This window comes from Anopheles funestus, chromosome 3RL (assembly GCF_943734845.2).
Source record: "Anopheles funestus chromosome 3RL, idAnoFuneDA-416_04, whole genome shotgun sequence".
NCBI lineage: Eukaryota > Metazoa > Arthropoda > Insecta > Diptera > Culicidae > Anopheles > Anopheles funestus.
In genome coordinates, this window is record NC_064599.1 from 36526495 (window position 1) to 36544857 (window position 18363).

The following is an 18363-nucleotide window of genomic DNA, read 5'->3' on the forward strand; positions in this document are numbered from 1 at the left end:
GTTGCTGGGTAGATATCTCATGTCTCCATGGAGGGTGTCATTCGATGATTTTATACTCCTTGTAAAAAAAACGTAAAATACACCGTGCTCGCATACACCGCCAAAATATTCCTTAGCATTAGATGTAGGAACTTCGGTTTAATCCCGAGTAACTCCGCAGCAATTACTCTGAAGTAACTACGGAGTGACTCCGTTACAATTACTCCGGACTTGATTCCGAAAGAATCCGGAGTTGGTACCGGAAAACTCCGGAGTTAACTCCGGGCTAATCACCTATTTTAACTCCGGTTCGGCTAGATTACGACTGATCCCCCCTTGATCATTGATTTAATTTTTGTTATTATTATCATTTTAAACGCTGCACAGAAATTCATTTTAAGTTATATTCAGTCCCTTTTGAGAGAAGATATTGTAACAAATTCTGAAAATTCTGAAATTGAATAGTCTTCAGTGAACTTTTCCAAAGCTTTTTATACCAGATCTGTTAACTGTAGGTGTTAACCTACAGCCTTGTTTTATTTTTAGATATAATGTGTACATGAGAGCCTTAAAGCCTTTCCGCGGCAGCAGCACGCATGCTTTGCTACATTTTAGTAACACTGACACAAAAAGTAAATGCATGTAAACATTTCACTCTAAAAACCCACTTTTAATGCCAAACATGGACATGTACATCATCGTACGAAAATTTGTGCTCAAAGCATCGTAACAAAAATGGGGGGGTTACTAAAATATAACATAGAAAATACATTTCCGTAACATGAAATCAGGGCTGCCCGTTCTTGTTCAGCATTTAAAACAACACAAATTATGCTTCAAAACATGGCCACACACACACATACATATCGGCACACACAGGCACAACTGATGTGGCCTATGAATAAAGTAACAACATTTCATCCCTATCACGAGTGCGAAGAATACACACACGATCTGTGCATATATACATGCACAAACGCCCATCTTTACCATTCATTTACTATTATTTTTTCCCGTGCAATAGGTTTTTGGTCGGAAATGTGCAACCCACGGATTCGTTTGCGGTATGTTGCAATTGTTGCTAGAGCATGCCTGTTTTTTTTTATTTTGTTACCAGTTTTTGTGTGTGTGCACATTGCCATTGCTTTCCTTTCATCATCATTCACCCGATTTCTGGTCTGTTGGTTAGACAGGATTGGGTGAGTCCGATTTACATTTGTATCGAGCACACACTCTCGTTGCATGCTCCAGTTCCCGTATGCGTATTTGCTACCATATTTTTTTGCTACTGTGTGGCCATTCAGTTCGTTTGCTGCCAAACCTACAAGTGGCATTTGGGCGCTATTTGTAATGGTCCAAATTTTAAAACATTTCGTAACCGACTATACATGTCCAATAGCCACGAGGCTTCTCCTGTCGCAATCCGCACTTCCTTGGAACAGCACGCGTTACCGCTTGGTTTTGCGAGGTCCATTGACCTACATCTACCCGATTTATTTATGCTCCCGTGCACAAATGTGCAGCGTTGCATCCATGCATATACACGAATGCAAACGCACACATTGCCTGCATCGGGCAGCCATTTTACTATCGGAGTGGAATAATTAAAATATTTTGCAAATTTGCATACCATACACAAACACACATGCACACGTTTGTGTGTGTGTGTGTGGGTGGAAGTAAGTGGCCCCACATGCATTTTTTTATTTGGCAATGAAGGTGCAAAAAGGTTGCAGTGTGAGTAAATACAAACAGTTTACAGTTTTTTTTTCTTGCAACGCCAGATAGTGCAACTGGTTGTGGAACGGGGGTAGTAAGTTATAGGATTTTTATGTATCTTTCATGAAACTATTTGAAAGTGGTACTGGACAGGTCATAAAGAATGTAAATAAGATGCAAAAAAAAAATGAAATTTGTACAAAGGTGAAAGATTCCTTTTTTATCTCCACTACATGACATAAAAACTACACTTTATATCTAATAATTAAATTGTATGGCTATGTGGTGGGAAGATATCTGCTACTTTCAACATTGAAATTCATATTATAATGGGTATAACCGCTAATGTATCCATCATGACTAATTGCCTGGATGTCATCTTGCTTCTACATTCTACAAGCTTAGAACCTAACAATTTCGGATTGATAAACACCGCAGAGAAAACCAATAATGTGCAAAAGATATACAAGAATTTCTGATAACATATGTTAAAAAAATTGAAAATTTAGTTTTATCTATTTGACCGGTTCAAAACATTGTTTATCTAGCAAATTATGTACTTCCCATACAATTGCTCATTAACATAGAGATAAACGGGACCATACAATTAGTAGCTTTAGTTTAAAACTACATGACCGGCATCTGCTTTTTTATTGGAAGTATGTTTTTTGGAGATACATTTAACGTTGTTTAAAACTAATACCACAGGAAAGAATGCAAATTCCTAATGAACAAGGGTGGACATGCTGGTTAGCCACACGAAGAAAAAGGTTCTCCCTAAATCCGAATCACCACGCAAATGAAAGTTATCAACGTAATCCAACAAAAAAATAGTTACATGATGAGAAATTCCAAAGTTGCCTCAAAATTTACAACATTACCCAATGAAGGGTTGCTACTTAGTTGATCAAATAGTTTTTACAGGATAGAGTTCATCGCCGCATGCTGACGATCGCCACAGTTTCGGGTAAATTGTTTAATGGAACAACACCGTCACCGTGTGTAACTTCAACATTGATTTGCTTTTAAATTCCAGTTCACATTTCGCTTTCTCCAAATAGAAAAGGGACGGGTATGGTTCGTTGCAAAAGTTCCATACAGTACTTTCGAGGTGCTTGTGTAAAAGTTTACAGCACATATTGAGTTTACATATTGTTCCAGAGATGGGACAAGCGGGAGGAGCTTTTTTGTTTTTAAAATATTCGACACAAAAAGCCACAAACGACCAGCAGAGAAGTTGGCACGCATCGAATATTTATTAGAGTTGCAAATCAGATTGTCCCAAGCAAATTATTTCAGCTCGATCGCGCTCGTACCAAGCGTGTCCGAGATTTCTCTTGTCCCTCAAACATATCTGGGAAGGGTAAAAAATGAACGAATGTACGTACGTGTAGCCATTCCATGTCATGAGGACTACCGCATTCAGTTGGGTGATTAAAAATTTAAATCAAGTACGAATCATTGCACTTTACCACGTGGATGTGCGCGTGGATTCGACACACTGCCCATAAGCTTCGTGTTGACACAGAGAATGGACGTGTCAAAGTTTTAATCAATTCATGCATCTGACCGACAGACATCGTGAAGAAATGTAAAGCTTCTGTAGGTGAATAGTTGGAAAATGTTTCATCAAATGTGTAATGTGGCAGCACAGTAATGGGACAACAGACCGAACGGCACGTAGGGAAGCAAATAGAAATCATCATGAGAGTGATTTCTTCCTATACTCTACATCCCATCGAGCACTTCCTGCAAGATACTCGTGCTTGTGTGTCACATATATCCTTTTCTTGTGCAAGGAGATGTAAGATTCGTAACATGCAAACACACACACACCCAGGTCCGAGGCAACAGTTATTAACGCCAATGAATTTTAATGAGACTTCCTTCTGTAACCAAAATGGGGATGGTCGACATTTCCTTTCGACGGCAAGTAAATATCATCATATCCGTTAGATGAAAATGCTCAGGCAGACTTAAGGAGCACATTTAGTGCCCCAGCAAGATCCTTGACCACAATCGTGGCTAATACACTCAACCCAGCATGATACACTTGAGTGGTCTGGATAATACTTTGATGACCATCATCATCACCACAACGCCCGAACCCGAGAGAGTCCATTCTGTAAAGATGCTGCTGTCGTTTGTTATTGTACTGTTACCCGTTTACAACATGTCCAGCAGCAGGTTGTAGTCGGTTCCGCTGGGATCTGCTCGCATGAGGAAGGATAATTTTGCATCGAGTTGGGATGGTGTATGACGGGCGTATTCTTATCTGGAGCTGCGTGAATTATTTACGACATCGTGTAAGATATCAGCGTGTTTACTTGTCCCGCTATGACGTGATGATGATGCAATTGGATGGTCATTGGAAATGGAGACATTTTGGAACATGATTTCTATGTTCCAAGAGTAAAATCCCCGTTGAGATCAAACTCCATAAAAGAGATAAATTTCTTGCACATCAAATAGGGGTGAATATTATTTTTTTTGGGTAAAGACTGAAAATTGAGGTAACGCAAGTTATTCAGAAGAGGTGTAAAGTAGAGATTTTAGGTTAATGCTAGAATTTATAGAAAAGGACTTTGGTCATAACAGTGATTTAAATTTAAAGTCACACTTCAAGATGTGTATTTCGATTAACCAAGCCTCTCTGTGCATGTGGACTGCCTATAAAGACATTAAGAAGTGAGTCTTGCGGTGTCTTTTTGATGACATGACCAGATCAACAGTCTCTGAGAAATCTTAATTCGCTACGAACAATGATAAGATTCTCGTACAACTTGAAGATCTTGCCAATCTATCGGCTTTTTCTTGGATACATGCCAGTCCAGAAGTTTTTCTTAATATTTTTCCCACGAATTCGAATAAGAGGTTGTCATCAGCTTTGGCTAGAGTGCATGTCTCAGAGGCGTATGAAACTATTGGGAATACAAAAATCTTAAATTATCCCAGAATCTCGTGATGCAGCCAGTCTCTTAAACAATGTGTGTTAGCAAGCCACTGATGCCACCCTATGGCTGACTCTAATCAATGATGGCTCTCTAATTAGCGTATTCCAAGATTTGTATGTCTTGTCGAAGCTGGAATCCCGATCTATATTATCTCGAGTCTTTAATAATCACATTACACTAAATGGATTTAATGAATATTACATTATAGACGTTTATCAACACCGTCAATACGCTATAGTTATTGTTTCTATGGATTCCGAGCATAAATATATTTTATAGAAGTTTACGGACCACATAAAAGGCTAAGAACCACACATATTCTAAGATTTACACTCGTTTAAGTTCCCGAACCTATTATTCAAGTCCAGCTTGTCGTTATTGCACATAAAAACGCCGTGTCTTAATGATACTCTAAATAACTCATCATTTGTAATCGACTTGTCGAATATCCTCCCTCTCGAGATATGTCTTATTTCCCTACCTCCCCGTTTTCTTTACGCAAGGAAAATCGATCAACCGCAAAAAAGCACGCAGTCAACTTCATTTCGAATAAAACAGTGTTATTTTGATTCTTATACTTGCGTGCTCAGCTTCGTCCTTCTCCACAACCACAATCAAAATATCGCACCGCTGAGCTAAAGGACGCGTCGGGTAATTTATGTTGAACGTGATTAACTTTTGCCCGTTAGGCACCCACCCTCTTTCAACGGGTGTTGCTGCCGGCCATTCCCCCGCTCCGTCCCTGTCCGCAAGAGAGCTGGCTGCTTGCTTATCGGGAAATAATTTTCAATTTAGTAGTTCATAAATTTGCTACACCCATCCTACGCATTCAAAGAAGGCAGCAACGCGTTCCATTAGTCTACCCCCATGGTCGATACAAAAACCGCCCAGTTTCATTCCCGTTTCGAGCGGCATTTTGTGTCACGGTATTATCCGCGAGGCACTTTCCTGTTTGCGTCGTCGTACACGTCACTGTTCATTTAGTGGGGTACGATTTATGTGATAAGTTTGAGTAGTCTTCTTGTAAAGCCAAAAAAAAACGAGCAACTTCACTTCCTTCTCTAGTGAGGCAGAAGAACAAGGAGAGATACAAATTGTTCGATAAAGTTGAGAAAGTAGCTTTACGTCGGAGGTTCCATTTCGTGATACATGGCACAAAAATCGAATGCAACGCCACTTTTTAACATAGTGGTAAATGATTTTCATGGGTAAAGTTTCGACCCAGCTACACTAAAGCTTTATTTCACTTTTATCCGGTTTTTATATGGGTTGTTCACGGTACAGATCGAACGTCATACCATAAAACGATCAGCCATAGAATTGACAGTTTTCCGGGGGTAAGAATGAAAGAAACAAAGGCGAATGAAAATCTGAAACTTTGACCATTCCTGGTTCTATCGCATGAGTTTATTCCCTCACAAACTAACAACTGACCAAAACCCTGTCCGAATGGTGAATTTTGCATTCATCTACATAAAACTTAACGACCAGATTAAACAAAGTGGCCATCCCAAAATCCAACATACAAGTAAAGGTGGAGGTGCAGCCATTTTCGGTGGTAGAATAAAGTTAGCAACAATCGTACGGACATCATACATCACTATCAGACAAACCCCCTGCCCAAACTGACGGCACTACCGGGAAACGTAAGACCGGAAATGGACAACGAAAATCCGATAGCGTCACAATGACTGACTTTTGTGAGGCCAAACCGAATCGGATTTCTGCTGGTTTTACAGACTTGAAGTTCGAATTTTCTCTCTGCCCCCTTCTTCCATCCATTTCCGATTCAAATTTGTATGAAAATCAGTGACGATAGAATCCGGTGTCCGTTAAAACCAAATCCATATAAAGTTGATGATAGCCAGCATATAGGGGAAGCGACGAGTGTCGTGCAATAAGGGACAACAAATAAGACTGTACACAAAAATCTGCTGACCAAGTGGTGGTTCGATTCAGAGAACCAACCGATTCTCGAGAACGAGAAGAATTTTGCGTCAATATAGTGTCTACCAATCGACAAAGGGTATCGGTAAGACTACGTCGAACAAGCAATACTGATTCTTTGAATGCTTTACCAATTGGATGAATGTCGTCGTCACCATCATTTGCCCATTTTCCTCCTGGGTCCGGTGGTCACCCATAAAGATGACTCAAGCTAGATATCTTTCCATCCCAATACCCATAGCTCGCCGGCACTATGAATCAAGATCGGATAACAGAAGAAATACATATGTCACGCATGCATAAGCATGCGCAGGATAGGGAAATCAGGTCGGGTAGTGACGAAGCGATGACTCATGCCGGAAGTGAGTGAAACACGCTGGAAGGGAAAGAAGAGTATTGATCTGTGATACTAGGAGCGATATAAAAGAATGTTTTATGTGTCTCTGTTTGCTACTGGAACAATACTGGAATAACAGAGCAATCGTTTCAGATTTGCTTTCCAACGATACTAACAGTACTTGCAATGGATGTCGTTTTGGAGATTTCCATCATTTACATAAAGAGGATAGACAATTGGTACTTGATGTGTTGTTAAAGGATTAAGCGGATATTGTAGCTTGCGAGACAAGAGTTATCCTCTAGTAGCTGTAATAGTAGCTTAAAAATCAATTCACACTCTTGTATTTCATTAGACCTTCACTCAGCACAACAAAGCAAGCAACTTTAGCGCACAGTATTCCCAAATGAAGATATCAACCACGCGTATGTTCCAATGCGCGAATTTAACCGCATTAGCAAAAGACAGCGTTTGTTCAATTGGACACAAATGTCTTGTGTTCCGGTTGTGTCTATATTCGATACCAACCACCACCACACCACCACCAAGCATTTTCATCACTATTTCATAGGCTATGTTCTTCCTTGGGCGCATGGTGCAGGACTAAAGCAAGTCGACCGTATCATGCAGTATACAAACGCACACCTTACACGCATGTCTTGTGAGAAATGTGGTATTTGCGGACAGGCACATAAATTAGCACACATCGTACCATAAATTCCACGAGACAATTGAGTAAATATTTTAACTTTCCCGTGTCGCAACCGAAACACCTCCTCCGGTACCTTGGAGCTCCGGTGCTCGGTTATTACCAGCATGATTTTCAGATTTAAACCGTCCCTCCCGTGTCATCCGGGCCGGTTCCTTGCCCAGTTATTTGGTGATGCTGTGTGCATGAAAGGATACGAAATTATCGTCCCAAGATCCATGGAGAGGATCCAAACCCATCGTACGCTGATACAACGATGGTGAAATGGATTAGGGAACCAACCTAAGAGACGTACCGACACTGGATGCGTAAGTGCGTGTGAAGGTACCACTAACTTCCGGGTTTGCAAAGCATCTACTGGGAAGAACTCATGCTTGCCGATTCTTCCCTCTTTTGGTACCACAACGAAGAGAAAATTGATTGAAGTAAGGTAAAGATGGCATAACATTTACCTTTGGACTTTTGTTCTTTCGGTGGCAAAAGGTGTACCTGGGAACATTTACATATTATCCTTCACACGCATTAACAGGAAGCTATAGATCGTCTATCTCGTTGGTATTCAATCCTGGAAATACGTGTACATTAGACTGCTTCATCCTTTAAACGCTCCATACCTGGATGTGATTTTTTTTAGTTTTTTATTTCAATTGAAAAAACATTTGCCTTGCTGCTCGGGCTGGGGATGCTTTAAGCTACTGCACAAATCTTCAAGCACAAACTGAAGGAGAAAGTTTTGTAGAAAATTTATATCGTGCCACTCCATTCCCTGGTATTCCCCTTCGCTGCTTTGTAACTAGTTTGTTTTGCAAGGTATTTGAGAAACAATCGAGCATGGGCTGGGACCTGATTCCACAGGCACGCACACACCAACCTTGGATGGCCGACAGTTAAGAAGTACAATTGATGGGGGTACGTCGGAAGGTTCAAGCATTTCCGTCTAGGCTATGTACAGTTTTTTTTCTTTGTACCTCGCTATCAGTGTATAGTCTAGGACTATGTGTTGCAAAGAATTATTCCTTTCGCACCTATACCCATTAAGAAGTTCTGGATCCTCTTGCTATTACACTGTCTCTCTTTCCCTCTACGACTGTTCTTTGTGACCCTGTACGTCTGTGTTTTTGGGGGAAAAGTTCATTCGTTTTTTAACTCTCTACTTTTAAAGGGGAAAACGAACTTTCTCGTCTGACTCCAGGAAATTTCGTTCAAGACGTTTGCGGTCGGTGAAGCAGCATGGTACCGCAGTTGGGCCGACCATTCAGATAAAGTTCAACATCTGCTTCTTCCTGATACTCCTTACCCTGAGAAGCGGCACTTTTGAATTTCCTCATCCACCCGGCTTTCCACTTTGGTAGCAAGATAAATGGTCGACAGATTGCAATTTATTTGCTCTGGTGCACTGATTTAAAGTGCGAAGTGAGAGTGAGCCCCACCAAAAGAACAAAAGTCACACGGCAAGCATAGCACTGTTCCCATCACATTACCCGGCTGGATAGGGCATAGGAGGTCGATTTTTTACACACTCAGACAAAAAATATTACTCCTACAAGTATCGTCTAGATAGACAGACGACACGAAGACAACCGGATGATACAATGGTAGAAAGTTTATCTACACTACGGACCAGATCCGACAGAACCGACTGCCTGCCTTTACCCGGAAAAGAGAAATGCAACAAGATACAGATGGTTACGACGTTACAAAACGAAGGCTAAATAATGGGAGGAAAAATGCTGGCAAAAGAATGCCTTTACAGAAATGTGTCTGTCCGGTTGCTGATGTATTTTGCTCTCCTTTGTTCGGTGCTATTAACATGTTAAACATCGTACAAGAGCATGCATCATTTAGATGAGATGCGTCTGGGTTTTTTTTGGAGGCATTTGAAACATTTTTATTATTCATAAGTATCTCTAACCGTTATTTGCGATATTTTGAAATTGTAAAAAAATGTGAAACTTTTAAGCTTTTTTTAGACAAATACAAGCAGCTTTTAAAACTACTGTGAGTTGTGTCAAGTTGTATCGCATGCGTTATAACCGCAAAAAAATTGATCTGTTATTTCTAGATAAACTTGGCTGCATTTATCAGTAACTGGAGCACCAGGAACTGGAGTACCAGGAACTGGAGTACCAGGAACTGGAGTCCGAATCAGAATGATCTGAGATTTCTTAGTCTATTGCGGATATCTAAACCACCGGGCGTCTCCATAACTGAATTAACTAATATGCAACAAACATATTTACATTTTTATTCCAATCAAAAATATTCAATGTGTTCTATTTAATATGAGAAAAGTTGGTTTGATGAGTAAATTGCAATTAATTAATTTTAATTGTTATGCAAATAAAAATCCATTTTCCATCAAATATTGTTTGTCTAAAAATTACAACTGATAATGAATTGTCTTTTAACAACAATTTTCTATACATTTCTGTTTATAAATGGTTCACCAAGCAGTAAGAAAAATCAAGAATCATGTTTAAAAACCGTGTGGAGATCTTATCAATCTTATTAAAATCTTTTAGACGTGTTGTGATTGTACTTACCTCGCTTTTGCCTTTGGAGACACAGTTGCGTATATCCGAGCTGGTCGGGTCTAACACGATGGTGTCACGCTGAAACGAAAGAAAAGCGAATGAAGAAACTGGTCATTAAAGTTGTTCGATTTTTTTACACACTCTAATTGCGTAATTGCGAATGGAGTAAAGAACCTGGACACAACCTTCCATCACGTGTCCTGCGATGGGACGCTTCCTTAAACCCTCATAATCCGTATCCTAGCATCCATCATTACGGGATAATCTCTAGAGATGGTGATCCAAATGTGGCACGGTACAAGCGGCAACTGCCGAAGGGACAGATTAAAGAACGATGTCATCGCTAATTAACGGCTAACGAAGATGAACTGTTTACCGACAGCAAACAAACAAACAGACTAATAGCAAATGGTCACCTGCCTTTACACGTCTTCCATACCCGGGATCCGCTTGACTTCAAGTGAAGGGTAATTACCGAGAATTGGGAATTGTTTCCTCATGGTTGCACGTTCAAGTTGCTCGGTGTTGGGCGCAGATAATGACAACATCCGGGAAAACCGAAGGATATGCTTCATTATTTAATCACCCAATCCACACAAGGGGGAGCATCTCGTTTCTTCTCTCTTACAATGGACTGTGAAGAAATGGAGACGCTAGTTTAATTGAAACCACCGGAAGTGAAATTCTAATCAAGGTATATCTACCGACCGCTATTCCACATTGTTAGTGGTAGTTTTTTTTCTCTGCAGCCATCACTAAAACAAATGTCAAACGTGATTGAAGGATTAGACTTCTGCGGGCGTACTTAAGCATTTCTTCGACATATGGAAAGTGGCATTTAGAAATGGGATAGGTTAACGTGTTTCTCTAAACACTGCTGTCGTTGCATTTTTATTGCTCTTTTCAAAGTTTTAGATCAAGTGCGATAGAACCAATTGCTAACCTCTATTTTCAGCACAAATGCTTTGATCGAAGAAAATCGATTTGACGAACGCTGACGTCACCACGCACCTCCGACTATTCGACAAGACCACACCAATCTACATGCTTCGTGAATAATTGACAGGTAATTAACAATAAATCAAAGAAGCTAATTTTAAATTTATATAAAATTCTCAGGTCTTGGTGTTCCGAACCCCTCTGAAACGGCAACACGGAATTGTATGAAATTTTCGCAGCATATTTGGTAGGTATGAGAATAGGGGTTTAAATACTTTTCGTGATGCTAGGGAACCTTTGGCCACTAAACATTGGCACAGTGGCACACAAAATTGTCAGACCTCTTGAATCTTTAATGTCACCAAAAAGAAGACAAAGAAATGCTATCTTGTATCCTCAACAGCGTATTGCAACGATCCGAGGAAAGGTCACCGGATCATCGTTTGGTGCAGGGATCAAACAACAAGCATATCTTCCTTCCTTAACCACACTTTCAACTATGAGCCAGATTGAATTTTTAGCTTATCCAAAATTGTTCATCGATGAAATAAACAACGAATGTTCACTTTGTTATGTGTTTAATCTCACTCAAAAAACTTCCGCTTCTACTAGAACCTTGAAAAAAAAATTATACCGATACAAATTATGATTCAAACATTTTTCGGTGATCTGTTGAATAACTCGTTAAGTGTTTCCTACTTATTCTTCTACCATAAATGTCAAGAGTTGTTATGAAAATATTGGTTATGTGAAGATTATAGATTTAAAAATGTCCACTGGAAAACTTTAATTGCTGAAATTTAATTAATGCACTCTAGCGTGCACTCAAGGACCATCATCGTCACCGAAACCAAAAAACTTTACGATGTCGCCAGCGGTTTTCGAACCTCTCCTAGACGAATAAACGCATTTTCTCTATTCTGACTCAGTTAATACTCCGTGGTGGTGATGCACGGTCGGAAGACCGTGATCCGATAGCGAAAAGGTAAAATTCTTCGCAGCAAAAGGGTTGCTTTTGTGGAATGAAAATGGTATTTTAGTAAAATGCCAATCGGAAAATCAAAAACCCACAACACCCACAGGGGTCGCGCAACACGGTCCCCTGCTTTCTCGGGAAGAAATGTAAATGATATTTACAACGCATATCACGGTGTGCGTTAGCTAAGGGATTTTCGCAACATTTTCAAGGCACGCTTTTCCTTTCCCGCGTTATGATTATGGGACGTCGATACTGCACCAAAGACCGAGCGAAAGATATCGCGTTTGCTAATTTGTTCCACAACGATAACTTTGTACGACCGTAACCGATGATGGTAATGAGTGTTGGTGGTGTTTGTGTATGGTTCTGCTTATGGTTGAAAGGATCGAGAAAATATTCGGTCCCAAAATGACTGAACGTGATAAATCGGTCGACGTCTAGTTAGTGTGATAGGGGTAACAAGGGTCATTGCTTTGGCTTTGGCAAAAAACGTAGTAGAATTTCATGACGTGAATAGGGAAAAATTCGATTTTCCAAACCAGATGGTGTAAAGCTGGAAATGTATTTTTTTTCACCGAAAATAAATTTATTGATACTGTGCAAATTTGATTCCTTTCTTGGGGTTTGAAACAATACATGAAATTAACTTCCATTTATGTACGTCGAATCGGTCGAATAGTTTCTGCATTAAGCATAACATTAAAAATATTGTAAACGCAAATCAACAATATTTTAATGCAAAATAACTCCTACACTTTTTACTACTATATAAATGGTTTAAGTACAAATACGATTTCTTAAATTTTTTATTATAGTATCAACCGTGTTACTATTTTCTCAGTTGTGATACAATGAGAAAAGATCATAAAGATGAATGGTCGTAAATTTTTCCGTTTTAAATATCAAACATATTTGTTATATCACAAGAAACAAATCAATACATATCGTAAACAGCAATTGAAAATTCATAGATAAACATCATTCTGTATATTTAAAGTTGTTTTTTATATCTGTTTAAATTATATTGTTTACAAAAATATTTTTGACTTATTTCAGCATTATTGCCAAACATGGAAATGCGCGAACTGCAGCCGCCTCGTCGTTGAAATAGAGCCTAACAATCATGGTTGTATGAAGTAAGAATCATGCCTTGTCTAGCAAACTGCATAACTTCAGGCGTCTTCATATCGTGAACTATAACGTATGTGATTAGTGTTACAGTCCCTCTGGCAAAAGTCCTTGTTTGACAATATAGGCGTCCCCCGAGATACGACAGTATTTGGGACCGAATAAAGAGCCCGAAGCAAGGCGTAAGTCGAAATCGTTGTAAGTCGAGAATATATTGTTCATAACGATACGTAGAGAGTTGAAAGCTTTATTCAAATAATCTAGAGGAAAAAATAGTCTAGAAATCGTTTAGAATAGTACATTAATTAATCATTCCAATATCTATTCAATATTTCCTTAAAATATATATCGAGAATGCATAAGTTTATTCCAACATTTTAATTTTTCTATTCAGTCAAGACCATGTATTTTTAACGGTTGCCGGTGAAAATTTAAAAAGGGCCAATCCAAGCGAAACAACAACTGTCAACTGTCAAGATCAAAATCGCCGTATCTCGAGAGTGTCGTAACTCGGGGGACGACTGTATTTAGCAATAAAGAATGACACTATTATTTAACTTTACTTTTATTTTTTGAGTTATTTGTCGTTAAGACAATATAAATTGACATAATTATGCCTAACGGTTCTTAATTGCTTCAGAATGAAAAACAATACTATTCCAATTTACAAACCAAATGTCACCAAAAGAAGCATGTTCAAATACAATGAATTTCCGTGTAAATTATCTCGAGGGCATTTTTCATCAACACCCTACAACGTAAGCAGCTTATGGTCGGCTAAAAAGCATCAGACAATAATCACTACACCATTGAGAGCCCATTTTTATTTAAAAGAAACGTTAAATGAATGCGCCCACGTACAACACAACAAATCACATTGACCCTGCTTTCTTGCTTACGCGATCCAATAGGCAGGTCGCTGATTTATCTACTAAATTTATTCCAAGTTCCAGGACCGTCAATTCCATCCGAAAAGCGTTTCCGGCTCCGATCGAAAAGTAGAGATTTAATTAAAACCATACACCCTCTGCAACACTCAGACACTTTTCCCCCCGATTCTGGCCAAATGAAAACAACAATTCGATAATTCCAAAATAAAAACACTTTCACTGGGATTCGCACCATTTGTTGGTGGCGTGCGATCGGTGCCGCCTTGAAATTTTTCCCACCGACGTGGGACGTGGAGGAGGATGTAATAGAACACAAACCTAACCACCCAACCCTAGCGGCAATACGGGAAGAAAAATAGCACATGGCCGTATGCTGCCAAACACCCCAAAAACCGCACTGTTTTCCCTGCTCTGCTTTTCCAGTGAAAACCGAACGAAAATACTTTATTAAAAGTTTTTACAAATGCTGACACTAATTAAAATCGTGTTCTTTACCAAACTTCCCTGCATCTTCTGCTTCCTACGCTTCAAGGAACTGTCGGTAAAGTTTTCAAATGCAGAAAGATGGTGTTTTCCCCCGAGGGCATTTGGCGTTTTCATTTGCAGGCAGATTTTTGGCTTCCCTACCGCCGAACGCGTTGCGCCTTGGCACATTTGTGTTGAATATTTATTCGCGATTAGAAATTAGAAATTGTTGTGTTGTACACATCTTTCTACACCGGAGATAGATGAACCGGGTGAACAACATTACTCTTGAGATTGGGTACCGGAAGGCAGATGTTTTTGCACGCACCCATTTCCCGGGACATGGTGTTCCACAAGGTGGTGAATGTATGGCAGTATCGTTGGGCTCGGTCGGGACGGAATGATTCAAATGTACCCTTGATTAGGAAAACACGGAAAGTGCGTTCTTAGTTAGAAGTTCATGCTACACATTCAACGGAAAAGCCGAACCGATTCTCCAACAATCAGACAGCAAGCAAGACAGGTGCAAGACAGCAGGCAAGCAGAGGCAGAAGAAAAAAAAAGGAAAACTTCCCATTGACAAATTGGAAACTCCCGGTGACGATTTTTGCCCTCCGGGTGATCGGTGAGTGAAATTAAATTAGAAACAAATTTCACGCCAAGGTCTATTCCCTCCTTCAGGGTTGTGTTTGTTGTTTGTGTGTCAGGGCTTTTGACACCTTGGGAAGGAATTTTCGTACCAACGCGTTTGCTGATTTTCTATAATGATCCTTCCATTCCACGTTACCATCGACAGCTACAGAGCGTAGGCAGCATGTTACGTGTGTAATGCTGGTGCCCTCTTTTCCACCCCGATAGGCCTTATGGGATTATAAATTGAAATCATTAATTAGATGTGATTGTGATTAAGAATCGTAGCAAATTGCAAACTTGTTTACCGTTTCCTAGCGAGGGGTTGTTGTGGTCGCACTTCCACTTATCCACCAGCACACTAACCGAAAGCGAAAGAAATATGCTTTCTAATTACATACGCATTAATTTCTACCCATACACTCACACACACACGGGCGCGAAGCAAAAAGGTTAGTTTGATGTTTTTAAGGTAGAGGGAGACTCAAAGGGGGTCGAAACTCAAACGCCACAAAACGCACGTAAAGATGTCCCAAAAATACATCTTACGCTGAGAAGCTCCCATGGTGAAATTACCTCAAGTAACATTGGAAGATGATGACGCTGGAAATCCTTTCTCTATTAGGTCGATGGTAAAGTTTATGAACATGTGGGTAGGCTGATAATATCAAATAATTTTTATTTACTAAAAACGCCTTAATTTTTATTAGAAAAACGCCTAATTTTATGCAATTTGTATAACAAGATTAGATTAAATCCTAAAAGTCTATTTCAATTTGTTGTAACAATCTGGCCAATCTCTTATAAGTCACAATAAACAATAAACATAATTTTGGTATTATTTAAACTTATAACGAAATTAATTTACATAAAAACCACTATCTCGTCATGTCTAATTGTAGAGTGAACTTATTTTTAGACCCAACGCGTAAATTTCCACTAATTTCCATTAGGCCGTATTTGACCTGCAGGCGTGGTTTGGGAATCGTAAGCACATCCTCTATAAGAAATTTGTCGTGAAACGTGTTTTCGACAAGTCTAGCGTGCACAAGGTTTAAAAGACGTGTTTGCTTTCGGATAAAAACGGTCTCTCTTTTGGGACATCGGAGGGTTTTGGACGCAAAAAGGAAGGGCATCATTAAATCAACCACAAACACGGAAAGGTGGTATACGGCACTCCATTTTGTATTGTGCAAAACGAGAAAAGAATAGGTTCACCTTCTTGTTTGATCGCCCCCTCTGGGTGCTGTAAATTCAAACACCACCCAAAAAAAAAGGTCGATGGGATCGCGTCCACACGGTTTTCTTCCTGGCGCCCATACCAAGAAACCTCCATTACGTTTTCGTGCCAACTCGTTCGAAAGCGTTCCTTGAGGCAAACTTTCCAACTGATGCTTGGCAACTGATGCTGGGGAAATTTTTCTATTGCTGCTGCTGATGGTAAACAATGGGCGCACATGTATTTTCCAGAATTCTTGGAAAAAAGAACATTCTCTGCTGCCTGTGCCATTTGCAAGGTCGTGTGTGTTGACAGTTTAATGAGAAAAATAAAATTTCCACCTTTCATCGGGCGCCATTTGGACCGGAGCTCTGGAGAGGGAAGAGGTTACGAACCCGGAAACCCAAAACACAATGAAATAATTAGATAGCAATCGGAGTGAAGGGCACACAAAAAGGTGTGAACATTTGGTCGTTTGTTGGCGAACAGCGTGTGCCACGCGAGCCCTAAGACAAACGGCGTAGAACGGATGGGTGTTTGGAGCCCGTTGGCAGTTTGTAAAGTTCCTCTTTCTCCATCGTTGCGAACCAGTCCTTTAGGGTGCCCAAGATAAAGAACACCCAAAAAGGAATCGCTTCCGGTGAGCACAAATTTTCTCCAAGAAATCGAAACGCCACAAGAAGCTTATGGTTGTGAAACACAGAAGGATAATTTGTGGTTTTGCTGGTCGTGGCCAAAACTGGATCGTCTCTTTTCTCTGGCATGGAAACGGTTTTAAGGGAAATTTGTCTAAATCATCGTCTCAATAAGTGCCTCCGGGAGTGTAGCATAATTAATTACACCCATCACGGGCAGCCGGAAGATACGTGGTACGGCAGAAAAGTTTATCGCCGATCAAAGAGTGAGCAAAAGTGCGAAAACTTAAGAGCGTTAAGTGTAAAAAAGTAATTCATTTATCAAAATTCAAATACCATTGCGAAAGTGATGATGGTCGAATGCGTTACGTTAAAACAAACAGAATGACAGCAATTACAGCACAACCAAAGTAAATCCGGTCGTAATCCGCCATTGAGTGTGACACCGGAAGCGTATGGTAATTGTGAATTCTTTCAACGCTCTGCTTGCGCTGAATCTATCCCTCGCTAATGTTTCTCAATGTTTCTCCTTTTTCGACAAAGAAATAATCGTTCTTCACGCTGGGAATATTTAAAACAAAGCGAAATAAAAGTCTGTTGGACACGCTGTTAAATTTTGTTGATCGGATTAGAAATGAGCCAACGCCAAGGAATGATGGAACAGAGTTTTAGAACTGACACACCGTTGTATGTGTGCGGGAAAATCACGGCATACATTTATGAATGAACGTTTGTAAGACTTAAATCTACCTTTTAAGCTGTAAGAACTCTTCGCAACAAAAGGCCACAGTTGTTCACAAAGGAGAGATTAAGGTTTAAGTTCAAATAAAAAAACGCTGTTTAGAGTTATGTTAATACAACATTTAAATTTTTGTAAAATAAAACGTAAAAGGATATTGAAAAATAGAAACAAGATAATAAAATATAGAAAACCCCTTAAGCATAAAAAATAATCAAACCATGAGCTAACAGTTGGTTTTATTACACAAAATTTGTAACTTGAGCCATATCCGCTTTTCTTTTTCCTGAAGGGAAAGTACCTTTGTGCAAGTGACCTACAAACCACACACGAGGGTGCGGATTTTAGATTTACATTTTAATGGGAGATAAAAATTGAAATGTGAAGAAATGGCGAAATATGTGTAAATTTGACACTGGAGAACGATGATACGTGTATATCCTAGATATACTTGCACACCCTTCTTCACGCAGGCAGAACGACACAAAATTGGCACATGAAATTCTATTCCATTGTCAAAGCTCTGCTCTTGTCTGATAAAGGAATGATTGAAAGGGACT

At 39.7% G+C, this 18363-nt stretch overlaps 1 protein-coding gene across 5 annotated transcripts in view; it reads right to left on the bottom strand.

Annotated features, from left to right (window-relative positions):
• Nucleotides 1-18363, bottom strand: part of LOC125767626 (semaphorin-2A-like) — a 423238-nt gene that overhangs the window by 64791 nt on the left and 340084 nt on the right. For all 5 annotated transcript variants that reach the window (XM_049434409.1, XM_049434407.1, XM_049434408.1 and 2 more), the window contains exon 5: nucleotides 10189-10257. In XM_049434409.1, coding sequence (XP_049290366.1) covers nucleotides 10189-10257 — 69 coding nt within the window. The remainder of the gene's footprint in view (nucleotides 1-10188; nucleotides 10258-18363) is intronic.